At 55.3% G+C, this 17,592-nt stretch overlaps 1 protein-coding gene across 1 annotated transcript in view; it reads right to left on the bottom strand.

Annotated features, from left to right (window-relative positions):
- LGR6 (leucine rich repeat containing G protein-coupled receptor 6) overlaps positions 1–17,592 on the bottom strand; it is a 113,144-nt gene that overhangs the window by 32,102 nt on the left and 63,450 nt on the right. Inside the window, exons 5-6 of the mRNA XM_058533816.1 lie at positions 8,052–8,267; positions 3,196–3,267 (exon numbers count right to left, since the gene is read on the bottom strand). Coding sequence (XP_058389799.1) covers positions 3,196–3,267; positions 8,052–8,267 — 288 coding nt within the window. The remainder of the gene's footprint in view (positions 1–3,195; positions 3,268–8,051; positions 8,268–17,592) is intronic.

Below are 17,592 nucleotides of genomic sequence, written 5' to 3'. Positions count from 1 at the left end.
TCTGCAGAGTGCACAAGGCTTGTGCCCAGGGCCTGCAGTCTGCCTGCTTTGTTCCGCTTAGCAGGAGAGAGGGCACAGTGGTGCCCAGCCCCCGGCGCCTGCCCACATCACTTGGATTTGCCTGGCTCTTTCGGAGTAAAAGAGAGCATGGTGCACGAGTGCCTTGCTTATCGCTCATCCTTTGGGGTAGCCCATTGTGCAGATGAGGGAAGCAGGGCTCACAGAGGTGGGGCTACTGGCTCTGACTGAGCCAGGTTGCAGAGGCAGAACCTCTGGTGGGACCCAGGCAGTCTGGCCCCCAGAGCAGAGGACCTAACAGAGGCCACGCTGCCATGGGTGCATTTGCAGCAGGTGTCTCTGCACTGTGCTGGGTGTGGGGTGGCAGCATGGAGGGCTTGAGAGCGTGGCGTGAGCGCTGTATGGAGGCATCACCTGCTATGTGTGGCACGGGGTGGCTGCGGGACCACGTGTGCACGCCCGCACCTGGCCTTCCTCCCAGGTGGAATGACTGGGTGCTGCTCTCCCTCCTGGGAGGAGCCTGTCGAGGGAGCCAAGCCACAGCAGGGCCAGGGGCTCTGATCCTCCCTCTGCTGCAGAGGTGAGAGGCCGGAGCGGCAGAGATTTACAGCCAAGGGAGAAATACCCTCCAGTGAGAAGCTCCCAGGAAAGGCTCCAGAGCAATAACCGAGGCTGAGAACGAGCCAATTACGCAACAGTTAAAAGGCCTGACTATCTGTCTCTCTCCTTTTATTCTCCAGGCATGCCTCCCTTCTCCACTGCTGGACGCCCTGCAGGCTCTGGGCAACTGCTCTGGAGGGTAGAGGATAAAGAACACACTTTCTCCTTTTTAACTGAAGATTAAAAGTTGGAAGAAGAACTTACCCTCAAGGGCAGGGAAGGAAGGGGCTTTGCTGAGACAGAGGCCCTCGGAGGAGGGATGGGGAGACAGGAGGGAGCACAGGGCAGGTTCCTAATGCGGTTTGCCAGGCTGTCAGGACCCTGCATACATCATCTCATTTAACCCACGCCCACGCTGTGAGGTCAAATGTATCATCAGTGTCATCGAAAACCAGACTCCCAGAGGCAGACAATGTCCCCAAGGTGACACGGCTGGTAGAGCTGGCTTTACAACAGGCTGTCTGATGCCACCAGCTGGTCCTGCCTCCACAGTGTGAAGTGGGGACCTTTCCAGTCTCTTCCCCTTGGCTTTCCCACCTGTAAAGTGGGTGCAAGCCTGGGCTCTGAGGACGAGGCCAAGTGCTCCTGCAGATGAAAGGCACCATGGTGCTTAGCGGCAGGATGGCTCTGAAGCTAAGCCAGCGCCAGCTGAGCCAAACGCCCTGCGTGCATGGCAGTCCAGTGGCTCACTGAGAAGGAATTAGGCAGCATGCCCCAAAAGTGAAGAAATCACTGCTGGTTGGCTTTTTAGAGGTGCCAACCCGCACCCAGTGTATGTGCCTCCTCCTCACCCCACTTCCCGGCACAGCTAACGGCCCCCACACTCCAGGGCAGATGACACTGGATCCCCCTGCTCTGCTGACACCCAGTAGCTCTAAACACCGATCCGTGTCTCCTGAGCACACGGGCTCTGAGAGGGTCACGGCCGTCTCTCTCACTCGGAATCCTCCGGCACCTGGCACGTAGTAGGCTTAGACAATTCACAGTCGACCCAGATGACTGAGGACGGCAGGCACAAGCTAGGGACGTTCATGTTTTACGTTTTCTCAGTTAAGACGCCCTAGATCACTCTGTCCTAACTGAGGAAGTGACTCTGGGGTCATACCACCCTCCTGGACATCAGTTAGCATGTTGACTGAGCAGGCTGGAATGTCCAGTGGTAACTGTCCGACTGTCCGTGACAGTGAGAGAGGGACACACACAGCCTGAGTCACACGCAGCAGTGGGAAGAGGTTCCCTTTCCTGACTCCGCACTGGGGCCCGTCCCTCCCACCGCACTCCTGGGTGTTCAGTCAGCTGGAGCGGGAGGACACGGGAGAGCTGGAGCCGCTCTGCTGTTTTTCCTGCTTCAGGCTGAGCCCAAAGGAGTAACCGCGGCCCTGGTCTCCTGCCCACAGGAAAGAGGAGCGGAGCATAGGTCTCTGCCTCCCATCCCTCCCTCCACAGCCGCAAACACAGACAGCAGAGGCCTCCCGGGATAGAGCCGCCAAACGGTCTTCCCCACGCATCCTTCCTCAGGTCACAGCTTGTCTCCCAGCATTTTCTCCTCTGCTGCTTTGGACTCTTGAAAACCCCTTGCCCCAGGAGTGATGCTCTGGTGTGTGTTTTGGGGTGGAGAAAGGGTGTGTGTACGGGGGGCAGGAGCAGCTTCGCCTCTGCTCCCACAGCGAGAGCCCTTCCCCAGCCTCAGGGGCCCACACTTGGTGACCTGGGGGCCCTCTCTCCCCGACGCTGCCCTCCCAGGCCTGTACCAGGTGGTCGTGGCTGCCAGCCCCCTCGTGGGAGCCCAGGGACCCCAGCTGGCAAGGCTGGAGTGCTCAGAGAGCCCAGCCAGTTGTTTGCTCAAGCGGGGCCCACTCAGTCCACTCTGCGGGTGCTGGCAGGAGTCCAGAGGAAATGATGGGTGGGTTTGGGTGCATTCTGACTGTAACTGAATTCCAGGATGATGATGTGTGAATAGTATGGCTTTTTAAGAGTCAACAGCTTGGGTGCTTTTTACAGGCAGGCCAGAGCACTGACAGGGCCATCTCCCCATTAACCATCTAGCTCGTTAGGTCAACTGGCAAACAGGACTGGTGTTACCCTGTGATGTCACACTCCCTCTGTCAGCAGCCACCCTTAAACAGATGTCAAACTGCCATCGAGCCAGCCCCATTCCCACCCCCAACCTCCCGTTCCCAGGCTTCCTATTCTAATTCTTCTAGCTTCTCCTCACTGTTCCCATTTCTGTCTAAAATTTTCATTGTTTTGGTGGTCTCTGCTGGCAGAGATCCTAGGTTCCCCTTCTCTGGGCCACTCCAAACTCCCGGAGGGCAATTCCGCCCCCCTGAAGGAGGAAGGAATTCATTTGGAGCAACATTCTAGAGAAAGGGCCAGGGAAGGGAATGTGGATGAGCCCGGAGCCAGAGCCAGCATCCCAGTCCTGCTGGCCTTTCCCTCTGCCACCCTCCCTCCCGACTCCGGGGCTCCAGGCTGTCATGACGAGGCAGGACAGAGTCCACCACAACCCACACTCACAGTGTCTCCAGATTGCGCAGCCCCTCGAAGCTGTGGGTCCCCAGATGCTGGATGTGGTTGTTATGAAGATGCCTGTGTGGGAAGGAGAGCCACGTCAGAATGGGTGCCCACAGCATCGGGGCCCGGGGGAGTCGGGGGGTGGGCAGATGGTGGCTTCAGTAGGAAAGTGGGGGCAGAAACATGGACAGACTGACCCCAGTGGCCCAGCTCCTTTTCTCCAGGGACAAAATGATTGGCCAAGAGTGACTTCTGAAGTCACAGTCTCCAAGGCTGGATTGACCATGGGCTACATTGTTCCGACTTCCTACTGAAGGAGAAAGCGAGAGGGACGCCCCAGGCCTGGGCTCCAGCAGGCGCCCACTCAGCTTTGGGGAGAGTCCTGATGTCGGAGGCTCTAGTCTGAGGCTTCATCTACAGCTCAGCTCCCCAGGACCCAGCCTGCCTGACTCAGTGGCCAGATGCACTTGTGGGAGCCAACAGCAAACCGCTGTAGACAACATATAATTAAAGGCTAAGCTCTCTGTTACAGCTGGAGAGAGCCGTAGATGACAGGCTCAGAGACGGGAGATGGGTAAGGCCAGAGGAGGCAGGGAAGCTTCACAGAGGCAGTGGTCCAGAGAAGGACCCGGAGGGCCGGTGATCTGAACAGGCAGGTAACTGGAGACAAAGGCAGGGAGGTGGGAAGAGCCCGGTGTGTCTGCAGGATGGCGAAGGGCTTGGCCAGAGCGCATATGGGGTGGGGAGAGGCAGGAGATCCGTTTGGGAGAGACTTCTAAAGTAACGAGCTAATTAAAAATAAGTCACAGAATGTTCTCCTCCCAATTCCTAATGAAATGAGGAAAATAGCAAAAACAAGGCCCCTGGCCCACCCAAAATGTACACGTAGCAACGAAGCAAAGGCAGAGACACAGCCTGAGGTAAGTAAACTGCAAACACCGCTAGCCAAGGAAAGGTGCTGGGGCTCCTCGTCAGCCCCCTTTCTCCAGAAGGTGAACTGGCAAGAAAACCAAACTCGAGAATTCGCCCTGAAGCCTCCCAACCTGAAGAGAAGCCGCTCTGTGGGTATCCTTTCTTCCTCTCCCCACTGCTGGCCTCCAATGAGAACAGGTGCGAGGGGAAAGAAAAATAAGTCTCCCGGCTACTCACTGAGACGAGGAAAGGACTGGGAGCCCAGGGGCAGGCAGGGCTGAGGGAGGGAACTCAACAGGGACAGGACCTGAATCTGCAGAGGGCAGAGCCCAGGTGGTCCAAGGGAGCCTGGGTGCCACCCAGAGCACACCCCACCTTCACCATTGCACAGGGCACACGCAAATGGAAGTGCGTTTACCCAGCGCCAGCTCTCACACTGCGGGGCGGAGGCGGAACCAGGGGGTCAAAGATGGTGCAGCCAGAACAAGTAGACAGAACTACAAGCATAAGCCAGAAAAGAGAGGTCACATGGCAATTATGGAAACACACAGCAGGGAACAAAGGGAGAAGAGGCGAGAGGATGCAAAAGACAGGCCAAGTCCCAAGGCTAGAAGAAAACATAACTCAGTATGAAGCACAGAGGAAATTTATCACAATTGCCTTCTGCTGCAGAACAATCCAGGAAAACAATATTTCGAAGATGAAATTTTAAAAATGAAAGAAAAAATGACATCGTAGACTAAAGAAACAAATTGAAGACCAAAACTACATCATTAAAAAAATTAGTCAATAAACTGGAAACAAGGAACAGCGTAGATGCTGCTGGATCAAATTGGTGTCAGAGAAAAAGCTTGAGATAATCGTGGAGAACACGGCTGAATGAGACGAAAAGGTAAAAGAGCTAGACACTAACAGACGTAGAAGACAGAAAGGAGATTCAGGTTAATTGATGTCTCTGAGGGAGAGAATCCAAAAAGGAGACAGAAGATGTATTCAAAGACATAACACCAAAGAAAATTCTCTAAAAGGAAGAAAGAATGGAATCCTCTGCTCAAAAGCACACATTGTTCCTGGAAAATTGGATGCAGAATATTCTACATGGTGACATATTCTAGAGTTCAAGAATTAAAAAACATCTTCAGGCAGGAAAATAAAACCACTTACAAGAGGAAGAAATCAGGCTGGCCTCCAACACATTGTTCAAACACAAAGGCAACAGGCAGAGTCAGCCAACAGAGATGGGTAGGGATGGGAGTCTTGAGAGTCTGGGGTACTGTCTGCTCCATCAGTTTCTAGTGGGGAGACAGACCCCTCCCACAGGGAGCTTCTGATTTGATAGGGAAAACACAGTCCCCATCTCTGGGAATAAGCTACCTTCCCTTACCAAGCGGTTTTAATTTTTCCCATTTCCTCCACACCTATATCCCAGCTCTCACCAAACTGTCATTTCTTCCTGGCCTCCTTTCTACGTCCCCCAGCATCTCTGGTCCAGACCATCTCAGCTTCCTAAACATCCAGCTCCAGGTCTCCAACTTCCTCCTCCAAAGCACTCATTCCACCCGGGATCCTGGGCACGCCTAGCAGCCCTGCCTGGGGCAGGGGGTTGGGGCTCATAGTCAGATGAAGAGACCAGATTTACACTCGTGACACCACTGGTGTCGAGTTAAGTGCTACCTCGGTGTCCATCAGTGCTGCAGCAGCTATAGGAAGGGTTTCCAGGCATGTCAGAGCAGCGGGATGAAAGTACAGGGTTTGGGTTGACGAGCAGCCGCTTCTCCTCTACCCCGCTTGTCCACTCACACCTGCAGCCAGACCCCTGTCCACTGCTTGGGTTTAACCCAACTTCTGTCTTGCTTCCTGTCACACCCAGTCTTCCTTATCTGCCCCCTGGGCCTTCCTACAGCTCATACCACAGTCCCTGGACAGCTTTCACGGTCACCTCCTGCTGGAAGCCCCTCTCCTCCCTCCCGGGAGTTGGAGGAGGTGAGGGACAGAGGGGTAAGGTTTCTGGCCTGCTCCATGGGAAGGGGCCAGTCCTCTCCTTTCAGCTTCACTTCTGCACCATAGGTTCTCTTTCCTTGGTCCCGTGGCCCTCCTTGCCTAGTGAGCCCCCATCCCTCCTACATCTGCAGCAGACCTAACTCGAGCCACTCCCTGGGTCCCAACCAGACTTCGGAGGCATCCTTGACTCCTCTTCTTCTTGGTCTACCACCCTCCGAAAACCTCTAAATCAGATCAACTCTCCCTTGGAAACATCCCTCACGGCCGTGCCTTCCCTTCCATCCCTCTGCCACCTCCCTCCATTGGACTTTGGTTGATACACCAGAGCCCTCTGACTGACTTTGCTTCTCCAGGCTCCACTTGTTCCCATCAGTCCTTCAAATTAGCCTTCCTAAACAACTCCCAACCTTTTCAGGAAAACCTTCAAGCTCCCCTCCCCCACTGGCAGATAAAAGCCAGACTCCTTCCTCTGACTCTGAGTCCCCAAACTCACCTTTCCAGCCTCTTCTCCCACACTCTGCAAGAGGATCCTTCTGCTCCCGCCAGACCGGCCTATTTGCTGGCCACTGAACACCCGACTTTCCCTCCGCGTCTTTATCGACTCCTGCCTGGAACACTCTCTTTCTCTTCCCTTGCTAGCTCTTCCTGGTCTTTCCAGGCCAGGACCCACCACACCGCCCCACACAGCTACCCCTCCTACAGTGGCTTCAGCTGCCCTGGGGCTCCCAGGCTGCTATGAGCCTGCATTGTCGGCTGGCTTCCTGGCACGAGTTACAGCACATCATCAGCTCTCTCTTCCCTACTTATTCTGCTATTTCATTGAGGCCATCAGCCCCTTGAGGGCAGCGGCTACATCTCACACTTCTCTGACTCTTCAGTGCCCCAGAAGGGGACCCATAAAGGCCTGCTCCTGCTCATTTGTTGGGACCCATCCTGAGCCCTCATTTTTCTAGTAGTCTTGTCTCTGGGGTCAGGGAACTGACCCCATTCCCTCATGATGTCGCAGGGATGTCACCAAAGTTAGAGTCAGCCACCTCGTTCTTTTACCTCCCATGAAACCCCTACTGCCTCCCAGAAGTGGGAAGGCATGGCCATCCTGATAGAAGGATGTGGTCCATGAGGATATCCATCTTGGTCCTCCAGTCTCCCAGGACAGAGAATTAGACAAATTGGTGCCTGCTTTTTCATCCTCAGATGGAACTGAGCATCATCCGTCCCCTGGTTTGGAAAGCCCCACCAGACTTCAGAGAGCAGGGGAGGCGGTGTTGCGGTTGGGCAGAGCCACTAACACACATGTTCCTGCAGCAGTTAGTGTGCAACCCAGAGCAATTACACACGACCTCCACACCCTCGTAACCACCCTGCAAACTCACTGGTCACTCAGAGCCATTAGCTGGGAGCTCATTTGCACTCTGAAGCCCCCACCGGGAAGGCAGAGTTACCTCCGGTCCACATTTCCTGCCAGGGATGCAGCTCCCAGGCAATTACCCTGACCGGGCTTTGCTGTCTAATTACAAGTGATGGCTTTTCTCTGCTTCTCTAGGCCTGGAAACGAGATGAATTTACCCTACGCCTGTGCCAAAGCATGAGACTGCGTCATCTGGTTGTCAAATATGGCGGAAATCATTTAAGAAATTCTTGACTTACATTCCAATTAGCATGGTATAGTTCATACATTCGCATAGTGAGAAAATAATACTTAATTCCTGTTTTCTGATTGTGGCAATCTGGCCTGAGTGTCACCTCCATAGCTCTAGTGTCTTCTGGCCTCGTGATAACCCCATGCGGTCAACAGGGCACGATCATCCACATTTACAAAGGGAAAACTAAGACCACGAGGGTCCATAGCACATAGACAAGTGCAAAGCTATCCAGCTTCCAACCCAGCCCTGGGCAGACATGCAGCCCCCACAGGACCCAGGGGGCACGGGTGAGGTAGCACTCACAGCACCACAAGGCTGCTGAGGTTCTGGAAGGCGTAGTCAGGGATGTGGCTGATGCGGTTGAGGGCCAAGGTCATGGCCTGCACGGCAGGGAGGTTGTTGAGGGCCCTGACAGGGATCTCCGTGAGTGCATTGTCGTCCAGCCACAGGTGGCGGAGGGAGGACAGCCCCTCAAAGCTCCTCTCCGGGACCAGGGAGATGAGGTTGGCATCTAGGCGCCTGGGGGAAGAGAGGATGGAAAGGATCAATCCAGGGTGAGATGCAGACCAAGGTTTGGGACTGGGCCGGGCGGGGCCAGCCAGGACCCCTCAGGGCCTTCAAGGTACCTGGTACCCTGGAACTGCGGCTGTGACATGCCGCCACTCAGCCTGTATCCTGCCTCTTCACGCTCCCACGTTCACCTCCATTCCAACGCATGGTTCTCGAGCCTTTGTGCCATGCGTTCCTATTGATGACACCAGTTTTTCCCCTCAGACCCAAGGTTGAACCCATAGCCCCATATCCCATAGTTTGTGGTAACTAGTATTTCCCCCACAGCCTTAGGCTTCCAAATCTGTGCCATAGCCCCTGCTCTGGGTGTGACACTATCCTGTCCACTCCAAGGCCATATAATAGAGATGTCCCAGCACTGACAGAGGGACTGTCCTCCCTCGGGACCTAACCAAAGAAAATGCTTCCCCAAAGATGCAAGCCACTCCCTGTCACCCAACCCTAGCACCACGGGCTCCTTGCCTTCTTAAGGACCCAGTAGTTTGATGGGGCTCCTGCCAACGTCCTGGGGCTTCTTGCTTGGTTGATGACCTTTGGGGGCCCCTATGAGCCACAGCTGAGGTCCTTGATATGCTACTTCTCAGAACAGGTCAACAGATGTGTGTACAGCCGGAGATTCCAAGGGGATATGAGAACTTCTGATGTGATTCTAGAAGATCTTGGCAGCCCAGCAAAATGAGGCAACGGCCCATCTTAGCTTTGTACAAGTGTGCCCGAGCCCTGATGTCCTTTATCAACACGCTGCTGTCTTCTGCCTCCTGGTCTGGGACTTGGGTTGAAACCCCATCACCTTATGCAACTGGTCCCACGGGGACCGGATAAGCTGGCCTGTGACCATGGATCTGCTCCTAGACTTCACTATCTTGAGAGGAGGCTTTGCTCTGAGGCCTGGTTCTACCACACGGGTGTATGGACACCCCAGCCCTTATCCAGAAAGGTCTGAGGCTCCATAATCTGGAACCTAAAGAAGAATCGACGTGCCTGGGGGCGGGAAAAGGTGACTTTCTTTTATCCCAACAGCATGAGCCACTTGTAGAAGGTCCAGCAGCACTCCCATCTCTTCCCTAAGCCATTTCGCCAGAGCTCTTCTTGCCAAAAGTCTCAAGCGCCACTGGGAGAAAGTCCCCATCTCAGCAGCAAGGGGGCCGTGGTGAACAGGCCAACACTGGAGACTTGGAAGGAGCCCAAACCGACCAGGACAGTCCTTGAAAGCTGCAGTCAGGAAAGACCTCCCACCCACATCAACCCTGACCTGAGGGGACCAAAACCGGTCAGCGAGTGCCTCTTCTGGCAAGGACTGTCTCTCCAGATGTGGTCCTGCAATGACAGTCTCCGTGCCGTTGGTGGTCTGACTGTGGCTGAGTCACCTGGGGACCCATATTTTTACCTTTGTGAAAATATGGCTCCCAAGCCCTTCCCAGGACAGTCTGTTTCACAAGGTCCAGGGTGGGGCCTGGGAATCTGTTTCTAAAGAATGCCCTAGATGTTTCTATGCACAGACAGGTTTGGGAAGTGGTGATAAACATCAGCTATGAAGACAGTGTCCATGCCCTCCCTAGTGGAGCTTACAACCCAGTGGGAAAGCCGAGCTGACGTTCACACGCAGAGTGATGACTGGGGAGCACAGGGGCCCGGGCCTCAGGAGAGACCCCTGGGAGAAGGGAATGTTTAGCTGGAGACCTGGTGGCTGAGGAGGAATTAGTCAGGGGAGGAGGTGGAGAAAAGAGGTCCAAGCAGAGGGATGGCGTGTGGGAAATAGAGAGGGAGCATTGTAGGGACTGAGAGGGGCTCAGCAGGGCTTCTGGAAGCGGGTGCGGGAAGCACAAGAGAGAAGTGCAAGGGGAAGCTAGTGAGGCCAGGCCCTTAAGGGAAATGGGGGGGCCACTGGAGGGTTTTAAGAAAAGGAAGGACACGGCCGGATTTCTGCTTCAGAGAGATTCTTCTGTGGACCATGCGGGCATCGGAGAGCAGCCATGCTGAAGGCAGGAAGACCAGCACAGAGACAGCTGCTTCACATACTACTGTGTCCAGAAGGGTCAGCCACATCCACAGAAGCTGGAGGAGTGAATTCGACCATGCCCATGTCCAGTCCTCAAAAGTGTCCTCTCCTAATGGTGATCCCTGCTGCTCCTGACCTGGGATAGCACAGAGCTGGCCTGGCAGGCTTCCTGGCACAAAAAAGTCACCTGGCAATCCTGGGAGTCTTTTTAGCACCTCGTAAAGAATGTCCCTGCCCTAATTCCTCCCTGCACATGAAGGGCCCCTTCACCCCAGCCCCGCTCCCAGCTGCCTGGGATCCTACCAGCCAGGGGCCCCGGGTGGCACGTCAGTGTCGTCCTGCTCCTATCTCACACCTGTCTAGAAAACAACCACCCACATGGGAAACCGAGGCTCTGCCTGGCATCACCAGCAGCTCAGCCAGCCACAGGCACGGCCTCCCACAGCAGCTCCACTCCCCTGGATGTGCCTACTACAGGACTCTCAGAGAGCAGAACCCCCTGCCTGGCCTCAGTGGGGCAGAGCCCCTGTGGGTGGTCCTCCACCCTGGAGCCCCATTTGAATCTCACCTCCTGATGAGGTTAGAGCCCCCATTTACCGAGAGGGCACCTACCATGTTCTAAGGGCATTGTGTGTATCAAGTTACTTACTGTTCACAGCCCGTGAGGTTGACATTTTGCAAATGAGAAAAATGGGGTGCAGAGAGGTTAAGTAACTTGCCCAAGGTCACTTGGCTAGTAAGTGGTGGAGCTGGGATTCAAACCCAGGCAACCCAGCTCCAAAGCACACATCCCAACCATCACGCTGTGTCACCAGCACACTCCATAGAGTTGCTACGTCTATGTGCCTCGCTGACTTCTATGCCAACCTGGAATGCTCCCAGAATACCTTGCCTCTGGCTCATCGACAGTCTCCAACACTTACACATCTGCCTGTCTACCCCCTCAAGGAGGCCTGGCATTACATCCTCCAGCCTGATTGTGCTGGCTCCATCCTCCCATCCCCACTGGAGCATCACTGGGAGTTTGTTAGGGAGGCTGAATCTTAGGCCCCACCTCCCACTCACTGCATCAGAACCTGAATGTTAACCTGACTCCCAGGCCATCCACTGAGTCCCAAGCACACTGATGTTTCTAAAGCATGGGGCCAGGTTCCCAGAGCTTTCGATGCTCTAGTCTAACAACATGGGCAGCTGGACAAGAGAGGAAGACTGAATGAGGAGCCAGAAGGCCACTTCCTCCTGTGGTTGGTGCTCAGCTGGTCCTGGGAGACCTTGTTCTGGGTTTGGTCCTCAATTACTCCAGGACCAGGACTCCTCCATAGCTGCCTGGACCTGCTGATGACAACAGTAGGCAGTGGGTTCAGGTTTGATTTCCTGCACTCAGCACAACTCGTAGTTCACAGACGGCACTCGAAAGGAATTTTGAATAAACAAGTGAATGGGAGCACTCCTAACCCCCTCCGAGCCCCAAACTGGTGGTCTGACTGAGCCTTCCGTAATCTGGAGAGTGGGACAGCCCTTCTTACCTGGGAGGGTCAGGCTTCCTGGTCTTTCTAGTCCCACTCCCAAATCTATCACCCCCACCTCCTTCCCCCTTCCACAGAGGTTCCCTCAACCGATGCCCGGACACTCCTCCTGACTCTGGGGAGGTCCCTCAGTGGAGGCAGCATCTTGGTCCCAGCTTTCCCAGAGACCACAGACAGAGAACTGAGCCCTGAGTCCCACTTAGGACCACGTTGTCAAACGGTCTGAGGGAAGGCAGGATTTAGAGTAGAAGAGGTGGAAAGTGGGGTGCCAGGAGTAAGGGCCTCGAGGCAGGAGAGCACAGGACCAGTGTGGATGGGGGAAGTGGGCCCAGGTTTCAGATGCCCCTAGGAGCTCAGATAGAAGGCCCAGCAACCCACTGGATGTGCGGGACCAGGAGGGGCTGGGGCCTGGCTCGTCTGACAGGCCTGGGCCTTCCTCCCCACAACTGCTGACCTACAGGGTGGATTAGCAGACCCAGGGGGCCTCACTCCCCAAGGTGGGGGCCCCCTTCCTCTCTAAAGCCCTGGTCTGGGAGCAGCTCTACAGTGACACCAATAGTAATCCTTGCTTCCACGTTTTGAGCCCTTGTCACATGGCAGGTGCCGGTGTGGCTCTGTGTCCTCGCAGCACCCCCAGGAGCGAGCTCTGATTGGCCCTGTCTCACACAGTGATGAAGCCGCCCGAGCTGACACAGCCAGCGAGCTGCAGAGCAGGGGTGCCAGTCCAGCTTGTCGGACGCCAAATCCACGTGCCTTGCACATGTGTGGTGCTGGGACGGTGCGGGAGCCGGGTGAGAGAGAAAACCTGGAAACAGGCGAGGCCGTGCGGAGCTGAGACGACAGCCCTGCCAGACAGAAAGAGGGACGGTGCTGTGGGGCAGACAGGGGCGGGGCTGGGACCCGGCAAGGGGAGACAGCCTTTACTCTGGGAGGCTGGGGGCTTCTGAAGCTATTGTTCATGCATACGCACACGTGTGAGTACACACGTGTGCCCACATGTGTGTGTGCCCGCGTCACACGTAACCTATGGCCCTCTTAGTCCACCTCCTGAGTTTCCTGCAACCCGGAGGCAGGAGGGCCTGAGAAGGGCCAGTTCTCCCAGGCTGGGCCCACCTCAACCTGGATGGGGACGGGCGTCCCTGGGCAGGAAGGGCTGGGCTGGACGAGCCTCTGGCTGCTATTCGCTGTGAGAAAGACCCTCTCCTGGAGGGCGAGGTGGAGCAGGCCTGGGGCAGGGAGGGGACATGTCTGCAGCCCTGTTCCTGATACTTGGGAACGGGGACATGCCAGAGGGGGAACCAAGCAAACTGGCACATGAAGGAGGTGGGTGAGCTCATGGAAGAAGGCAGTCAGGCCTGAATTTGTGTTCCAGGCATTTCACTCAGGCTGGGTGGGCTCGGGTGAGATGCAGACCCAGGGTGGCATTGCCAGATTTAGTAAATAAACATCCCTGTCACCCAGTTAAATTTGAATTTCAGATAAACAAGAAATAACTTTTTAGAGTAAGCAGGCCTCATGCAATATTTATATTTTATGTGGCAATTCTACCTGGGGGCTCCTGTGAGCGTAGGAGGCGTGGGCTCAGCCCTCAGACAGGTGGAGCCACAAGTCCCCTCCCTTCGCCTTTTGGGTTGGTTTCCTCAGCTGTGTGGTTTGAATACTCTCCCACTCCAGAGACTGTTTTGAGGTTAAATGTGGACAAATGCACAGCGCAGGGCCTGCCACCCAGCATTCCCTTTCCCTCTGACAAGGAGGCTGTCCAGAGGGGCCCTGGTCGATGTTGGTCCTCCTGGTGGTCTTGGCTGTGAGCACAAACACCCCCTTTGAGGTGGACTCCCCAAGGAGCCCAGAGAGGAGTAGGGGAGGCGGGGCGGGGGGATGAAAACATCAGTGCTGGCTTTTACTTTCTTCCCTCCCCACTCTTGGGTCCCTCCCCCCAGGAACCTCTGAACCTTGGGGAGCCCCAAGGGTCAGCTGCCTGGTTATGGAGAAGTCCCTCCCACCCTCTCCCTGCCCGGCCCCGCAGGGTGGAGCCATCTCTGAGGAAGCTCCCCCACCCCACGGAGTCAGGGTTCAGGCTGCCCTGTGTCCCCGGTCCTTTAGGGTGGGTGGGCCCAGGGGCTCCTTGCCATCTGGGTGGGGAGCTGAATGAGCCTCTGAGCAGCCAGCAGAATCCACCGTCTGGAACTAAAAGATCTTTTAGAGCAGCTCCCCATCCACAGGTGGGAGAGCTAATCCAGACCAACTCTGGTTTGGCAGAAGAAGAAGCAATTATACCAATTAAGCTCTGGAATAAAATCCGCCCCGCCCCCGGCCCTTCCCTTTCTCTCATGTGGGCCTGGGCTCCCAGTGGTTTCTGATTATAGCTCTTACCTGCAGTAACAGGCAGGTTAGCAGGGATCTCATAGGCCAGCTGGGGCTTGCTTGGGCTCCAGGGCAACAGCCTAACTTCTCTAGGGCCAAATAGCTCCCCACACTTCCCCAGCCCAGGGCTGAGGCTGAGGCAGGAAGGGAGGAAGAAGAGCAGAGGGAGGGTTGGACCCCTTCCGTCCAAGCCCCAAGGGGCAGGTGGTCTGAAAGTTGCCTGGCTACAGGAGGTCTCAGAATGCTGGGGGATGGGGTCCTGGTCCCATCTGACTAGAGTGAGATGAGGACCCAACAGGGAGCAAGTGGCAGCAGAAGAGATTTGGGTTAGACAGTAAGAGTTGCTCACTAACAAGCGACCCAAAAGAACAACAGTGTAGACACATTATCACATTATATCAGAACCTGAAGGAGCCTGCCAGACTCACTCCTCTTATGCAACGAACCCAAAGCCCAGAGACAGAACGAGAAGCGCCCACAGGGAGTGGCAGGGCTGGGACTCAGACTCAGGGCTTCTTTCCATTCCTTTCTCCCAGCCTGGCTCCCCTAAGAGGATGGGAAGACAGAGAGATACACACCTCTCTGAGCTGTAGGAAGCACATTTTATTTGGAAACCAGGGTCCCTCACAGCCCATAGAGCACTAGATTGATCTACTGGACCATTTCTGGAATTTCGCTAATTCGTCCTATATCATGCCAGATCTTAGTCAAACACAAGACAAGAGGGACAGATTCAGGGCTCCTAGTGGACCACCAGCTGACGCATGGATGCTGCCAGGTATTCATTTAAAAGGGATCATGTCTGCGAAGCTCCAAGCTCAGTGCCTGGCACATAGTACCCGCTCCCTGAACACAGGCTGACTGTGTCTAAAGGCCAGTGTGTCCCCGGGGAGGACCTGGAGGACAGCAGGGAGAGGTCTGGCGTCCTCCTGCTCTGTTCCACTCAGGTCAGGCATGACCCAAGTGCTCTCTCCAGCTCTGAGCCACGTGATATGAGAGGACATGGCGACTATCAGACAGGGTCCTAGGAGCAGAGAGGCTGAAAACCAGAATCCCTGGGGACCTGAGGGCCTGACTGTTACGTCTCATCCAACTAGAGAGAGATAGCGTTTCCAAGGCCCCTCCCAGGACCTGTCCCTCATCCTCAGGCCAACTCCAGGGTCAGGAGTGGCCCTGCCCCTCGGCAGCCCGTCACGTCTTGGCAGAGTGGGAAAGGAGGGCCAAGGTGCCGTTTCGGTTGCTGGCAGTTAGAGACGGGGAGCCCCTGGCCAGCTTGCATCCAGTGACCAGGTTCCTGAGTTTAGTGACGTCTCTCTGCCCCAACTCCCAGTCCAGCCTGGCTGCCTCCCTCACTCCTCGAGGATCTTTCCACTCAGGCCTTCCTGAGCAGGACCGGCTACGTAATTTGTAGGGCTCAACACAAAATGAGAATGGAAAGCGCTCGTTCAAAAACTATTAAGAATTTCAAGATGGCAACAGCACAGCACAAAACCTTCCGAGCTCGAGGCCTGTGTAACCGCATGGGTCACAGCCCATCCTGCTCCTGTGCTCAGAAATCCTCAAAAGTCTCAGGCTAGGCCTTCCGTGCTCACTTCCTAACTGTGCATGTGCGAGTCAGAGGGAGGTTGGGGGTGAGACACCTTGAGCACAGGACTGTGCCTTTAGCATCTGGCATCGACTGGACTCCCTGGGCCAAACCCCGGGCTGGCTCTTCACCTCGAAGCCCCGGCCCTATCCCAGCACACGCACACAGTCGACTTTTGGTAGGACGTGGGGAAGGAAGTGAAGAGAGAAAGGTGGGGGCGCTTCTCAGGCTCCAGTACAGGGGAGAGTGGGCAGGGTGGAGGGGAAGGATATGGAAAGTGAAAAGAAAAACAGCGGCCACTATGGAAATGCTTATTCTGTGGGGAAAACATTCCACGTGGGAGCCACTGATGGCCCAGTGGGACCAACAGCCCTGACCAAGAGCCTGCCAGGGAGGGTGAGGGTTCCAGCAGGAGCAGGCCGGCACCTGCAGAGCGGCAAGGAGGTATCCCAGGCCGTCCACAGGCAGCAGGGCCCCAGCCTCCGCACGGAGGGCCGTGAGCTCCAAGGGGTGGGGGGCTCCCTGCTCCCAGCCTGCCCTGGCCCTGCTTGGCGGGAGAGCTCGTCCGTCTGCAGACCCACCAGACTTGACCAGCTTAGCCTGCGTGCCCAGTGCCTAGGCCTTCGCACGCACTGACCCCACACAAGCTCCCTTCGTGGTGACCACAGCCTGCCTCCTGCAGTAGCCCTTAGTTGTCTTGGGGGGGCTTCCATAAAGCCTCCACTGCCCCCACGGTCTCCCCACCCCTATCAGGCCTGAAGTGTCCCTTACTACACCAGTCTCAGCTCAATCATTGAGCATGGTTCCTTTAGTCTTCAATTCAATGGGACGGGATTAAATTTAATCCTAATGGATTGAAAAATCCAACCCAGTGGATTGGATCAAATCCACTAAATATTTGTCACGTGCCTGCTGTTAGGCCAGTGTTGTGCTCAGTTCTCAGTTGAAATGTGAATAACATAGAGTCCCTCTCCGGAGAAGCTCTTAGACTATTTATTATTTAATAAAACAATATAAAAACTTCAGCTGACATCTATTGAGAGCTAGCTAATTGCCAGTTGTGCTAAGCATTTTACATATATTTTCATATTTAATCCCTACTCCAGCCCAGTGGAGTGGAAATCTTATTTTTAGTCTTATCTTTTTGTGTGTGTGTGAGCAAGAGTAGCCCTGAGCTAACATCCTATGCCAATCCTCCTCTTGTTGCTGAGGAAGATTGGCCCTGGGCTAGCATCCGTGCCCATTTTCCTCCACTTTTTATATGGGCCACAGCTACAGCATGGCTTGACATGTGGTGCGGCAGTCCGCACCTGGGATCCGAACACACAAACCTCGGGCTGCGGAAGCAGAGCGCGTGAATTTAACTGCTACACCACGGGGCCAGGCCCCTATTATTCTTATCTTGCACAAGAAAAGGAGGCACACAGAGGTAGAGCTGCTGGTGTGACTCTGAAGCCTGTGGCTCTAAACCCTTGGCTGCGTGTACTTTAGTCAAGAATATGGAGAACACTGTGGAGCTGGGACTCACTCTTTCTGCCATGGGAAATCCGGGAAGGCCTCCTGGAAGTGACATTTAAGCTGGCTCCTGAGGGAGGAGTAGGAGTTTTCTGAGGGGCAGTGTTAGAGAAAGGGACATGAGGAAAAAGGAACAGCATGAGCAAAATCCCCGACGGAGGGAGAGTACCGGTGAGTAGTTGGTGTGTGGAAGCGAGTGAGACGGGCCGGAGATGAGATGTCAAAGTCGGAGAAGGGCAGGTTATGGTGTAGCACATGCTAACCTGGTCTTCTAGAAAGATCACC

This window comes from Diceros bicornis, chromosome 38 (assembly GCF_020826845.1).
Source record: "Diceros bicornis minor isolate mBicDic1 chromosome 38, mDicBic1.mat.cur, whole genome shotgun sequence".
In the NCBI taxonomy this organism is placed as follows: Eukaryota; Metazoa; Chordata; class Mammalia; order Perissodactyla; family Rhinocerotidae; genus Diceros; species Diceros bicornis.
The sequence above is the reverse complement of the archived record's forward strand: the minus strand, read 5'-3'. Positions and strand labels throughout refer to the sequence as shown.